The sequence below is a fragment of the Myotis davidii genome, unplaced genomic scaffold (genome assembly GCF_000327345.1).
Source record: "Myotis davidii unplaced genomic scaffold, ASM32734v1 scaffold3, whole genome shotgun sequence".
NCBI lineage: Eukaryota > Metazoa > Chordata > Mammalia > Chiroptera > Vespertilionidae > Myotis > Myotis davidii.
In genome coordinates, this window is record NW_006295062.1 from 1643950 (window position 1) to 1648145 (window position 4196).

Here is a 4196-nt window from a genome sequence, read left to right on the forward strand (position 1 = left end):
CCCAAGTGGCTCTCTGTTCTCCCAGGCCCTACAGCCTGCTCAGGGTCCCCAGAAGACACCCAGGGCCTCCGGACCTCATGCTGCGACAGCACGGTTCCCCCACGTTTCTGGGGAATTTGGTCGCGCCCGTCCCACCCCCGGGAGCGCGTCCCGTTGTCATGGGGACACTGCGCAAGCGCTGACGCTCGCGAAATCCTGCCTGGGACCACCTCCAGTGTGAGCCGCCCTGGGACTGGGGCGGGGGTGGCTCCCATCCATGGCCTCCGAGCTGCTGGGGCAGCCTGAACCCCTGGCGGTGTCCAGCCGCAAGTCAGCCTGTCTGAGTCGCAGGAGAGGCCAGGCCTAAAGGATTAGTGGGGATGTGGTGGGTCCATCCCAACCCCTAGCGGGGGATGGAGTAAAGCGAGCGGAGGGAGCGGCGTTTGGCAGGGAGGAGAGGGCCTGCCCGGGGGATGGGGGAGGGGACCCAGGGCGAGGAGGGGGGGAGGGGGAGGAGCTGTGCAAAAGGAAACAGGGTCATCCTGGCGGTGAGTGAAACGGAGGAGGTTTGCTCGGGTATCTGGGTGCATGTGTGATGCGAGGAGATTAATGGGACTGTGGTGGAGAAGGGTGAGGGGGTATGTGGGGAGGTGTCAGGGCTGAAGCAGGTGAGGTGGCGGCTGGGCCGAGGGCGGGATGCAGCAACGCCAGGGAGCGGGGTGGCCAGTGAGGGGAAAGGAGCAACTTCTTTCAGAAAGTGGTTGTTAAGCACCTCCGGGTATCAGCCTCCTTTGCTCAATGCCGGGGACTTTTGGGAATCTAGTTATGAACCTTCTCAAAAACACAACCACCACCCAAACACACAGTACATAGAGATCCATACGCGATTTTACATTCAATTTCAGGGCCTTCACAGAGCTGTCCCCCGTCTGTACAAGGGCCCCGGGTTAGACACTTAGCTGGGAAAATATCGAGATGTGTGGGGTTTGTAAGGTGCCATTACAGGGCAATACATTGTTTTTTGTGTAGCATCCACTTCGAAACGGACATTCTTCATGAAGCCAGGGCAATAAATTGTTAATGCCAAATGAGGAGGAGAGGCAGCCATTGCTAACGGATGTTAGAGTGTTGGGATCCGTGTGGACTTTCCGAAGAAGGTGGGACTTGAAATGACTGTGTTAGGGAAGGCAAGACTGGCAAAGGGTATGCCATGCCCAGGACCCTTCCTAGCTTCTCAGACAGCTCCTAGGAGGGGCCAGTGGAGGCGGAGGATGGCTGGGGCATCTCCCCCTCCCCATTGACGCAGAGAGCAGCCCAGGAAGGCAGCTCAGAAATGCCCGTGTCCTCACAGTGTCTCCAAGATTAAAGGGTTTCATGGTCGCATCTGAGAATCTGCTTGGGAGAAACCTCAGAAAGAACAGGCCTGTGTAACTGTTTACTTCAGCATTTTCCAAACTTACTCAACTGTGAGGGCCCTTAACTTTGCTGTCACTCGCCTCTACTAACAGCGCAAGAAACATGTCAGGACTACGTCTGGAAAAAGCTCTTGAGAGTTAGGACACAAAAGGGTGTTGAGCACTGGCACGATACTGGGTGCATGTGTGATGCAAGGAGATTAATGGGACAGCCGCGTGTGGGAATGGGGTGGCCGCAGAGACCAGAGGCCGGGAGGGCCGGCACACAGTGATGCCAGGGGTACACTTGTCAGGGCTGAGGACAAATGTGTGTGGTTTCTCATGGATGACTGTCCTGCTACTGTGTTCCTCCCAGGACATGACCTTCGGCTCTAGGAAGAACACTCCATTTTTCATGATAAAATGGCAGCAGTGAAACCCCCCGGCAGAGAACTGAAGGATGTGGAGGAACCATTTAATGATGTGTCGCCCCTCCTTTTGAAGAGCCTCGTGGAGGAGCCCAAGAAGCGAAGAGGAGTGCCCAACCACCTGCTAGAATCAAGTACGCGGCTAGGAGCAGATTTGCTTTACAGCTCACACCTCCCAGAGGCTCCGCGGCCCAGGAGGCGCAGTGGGTGCTTGGTGCTGATTTGTCCTGGTTCTCAACCTTCCTAACGCCGCGACCCTTTAATACAGCTCCTCACATTGTGGTGACCCTCAACCGTAAAATTATTTTCGTTGCTACTTCATAACTGTGATTTTGCTACTGTTATGAATCATAATGTAAATATCTGATATGCAGGATGTATTTAGGCGACCCCTGTGAAAGCGTTGTTCGACCGCCAAAGGGGTCGCGACCCATAGGTTGAGAACCGCTGACTCTAGATCACTTTCTGCGTGCAGAAGAGTTTTTATGAGGAACAATGGCCCTATTTAGGTCCACTTACCTGATAGATTTTTGAGGTGTGAATTAGTCACCAAGTTCTATTGCTTCCACTTCCTCAAATAGCTTTCCTCTGTGTCCCCGCGGCCTGGTCCGCGGTCCTCAACAGGTCCCAGGGCTATGGCAGTGCTTCCCACGCCGCCACCCTCTCCCCCAGACCACCCTGCGCGCCCCAGCCAGTTTCCTTTGTGGAACCCTGGCTGGCCTCTGCCCCCCTCCTGTTGGAATATTCCAAGAGGCTCCCCTTGCAGACAGGACAGAGTGACAACTCCTCCGATTGGCATTTGGCCCGCTTTGCTGTTGGTCTGAAATTGCACCATCCCCTTGCACGCCCCTCCCATCCCCAGCTCCAGCCCCTCCATCATACGCCGCCTCCAACACCTGGGTATTTTGTGTTGCCTTTTCCCCTGCACATCTCTTAGCCTGGAAAGCCTGGTAAATCCTATTGCTATTAAGTAAAATGCTAAAGCATTTTGCCTGCATTATTTTCACTTAATCTGCATGACGTCAACATTCTATTTCCATGTTCATGTTGGGGAAGCTGGGACTCAGAGAGGTCAGGTGAATTCCCCAAAGCGGAGAGTCAGTGTCAGCTGTTGCAGCCCCATGTCCAGCTTCCGACCATCACACTAGGTTGCCTCCCTTCGTCTTTCCAGGCCCACTGCGAATGCTGGGAATAGTATATGGCTCTTCTGTCATTGTAGAACTTGAGTGCACATTAGCACACTTGACTGTTTCTGGGTCTGAAGAGAAAAATGCTCACTTACATATATTTTGTGGCCCTAAAAACAAAAACAAAACCTTCAGTGTTAAAAAGAAATTATCAAGGAATGTTAAGTTCAATACTTACAAATCACCCAACAACCTGCAGAGATGGTCATCCCCTGAAACACCATCCTAACCACATCCCAGCCTTCAGTGTGGCCCAAAGCTGATGATGCAGCAGCTCGCCTGGTGAGAAGCAGAAACACCAAATGTGCCACACCCACTTGAGGTGAACGCTGGAATCACATTGGGGAAGGGATTGATCAGGGTGTCCGTGGCGCACAGGACTGGGAGATGGCCAAAGTTGAAAGGTGATCATTTATTAAAAAACAAAACAAAACTGGGCAGTGCTTTCATATTGAGGCAGTTTAGTGGTTGGAATAACACAGGCCAGGGCTTAAATTGTTTTTTTAATCCTCACCAGAGGATATTCTTTTCATTGATTTTTTTTTTTAGAAAGAGAGAAGGAAGGGAGAGAGGCTGAAGAGAGAGAGGGAAAGGGAGAAGGAGAGAAAGAGAGAGAGAGAGAGAGAGAGAGAGAGAGAGAGAGAGAGATGTGAGAGAGACACATTGATTGGTCTGGGGCCGTGGTCGGCAAACTGTGGCTCGTGAGTCACATGCGGCCCTTTGGCTCCTTGAGTGTGGCTCTTCCTCAGCCTTAGGAGTCCCCTCATTAAGTTAATAAACAGGTAAGTTTGCCGACCACTGCAGGGGATTGAACCTGCAACTGAGGTATGTGCCCTTGACCGGAAATCAAACCCAGGACTCTTCGGTGCGCAGGCCAACGCTCTGTCCATTGAGCCAAACTGGTCAGGTCTAGGCTTAATTTTTAACTATCAGCTGTGGACGAGTTGCTTAATCTTGTTGAGTCTCAGCTCTCTTAGCTACAAAATGGAGATAATGCCTGCCTCGGAGGGGTGGAGTGAGGTTGCAAACACACTCCTGGCTTCAGGCACTGGAGGCACGGGAGCTATGGTGTAGTGGGTTCTCAGTGACCTCCCCACACCTCACTGGTGCCGGCATGCGGAGCCAGGGAGTTTTGTAGACCCGGGCACTTTTGTGAGCACAGCAGTTTTAACCTTCCTTTCAAAACTGGGTATGTGTGTGTGTGTGGG

At 52.8% G+C, this 4196-nt stretch overlaps 1 protein-coding gene across 1 annotated transcript in view; it reads left to right on the plus strand.

The window, feature by feature from the left end:
- Positions 1-4196, plus strand: part of CFAP221 (cilia and flagella associated protein 221) — an 86482-nt gene continuing 82286 nt past the window's right edge. Inside the window, exons 1-2 of the mRNA XM_006769666.2 lie at positions 1-216; positions 1750-1935. Of these exons, the coding sequence (XP_006769729.1) occupies positions 1797-1935 (139 nt within the window). The 5' untranslated portion in view covers positions 1-216; positions 1750-1796. The remainder of the gene's footprint in view (positions 217-1749; positions 1936-4196) is intronic.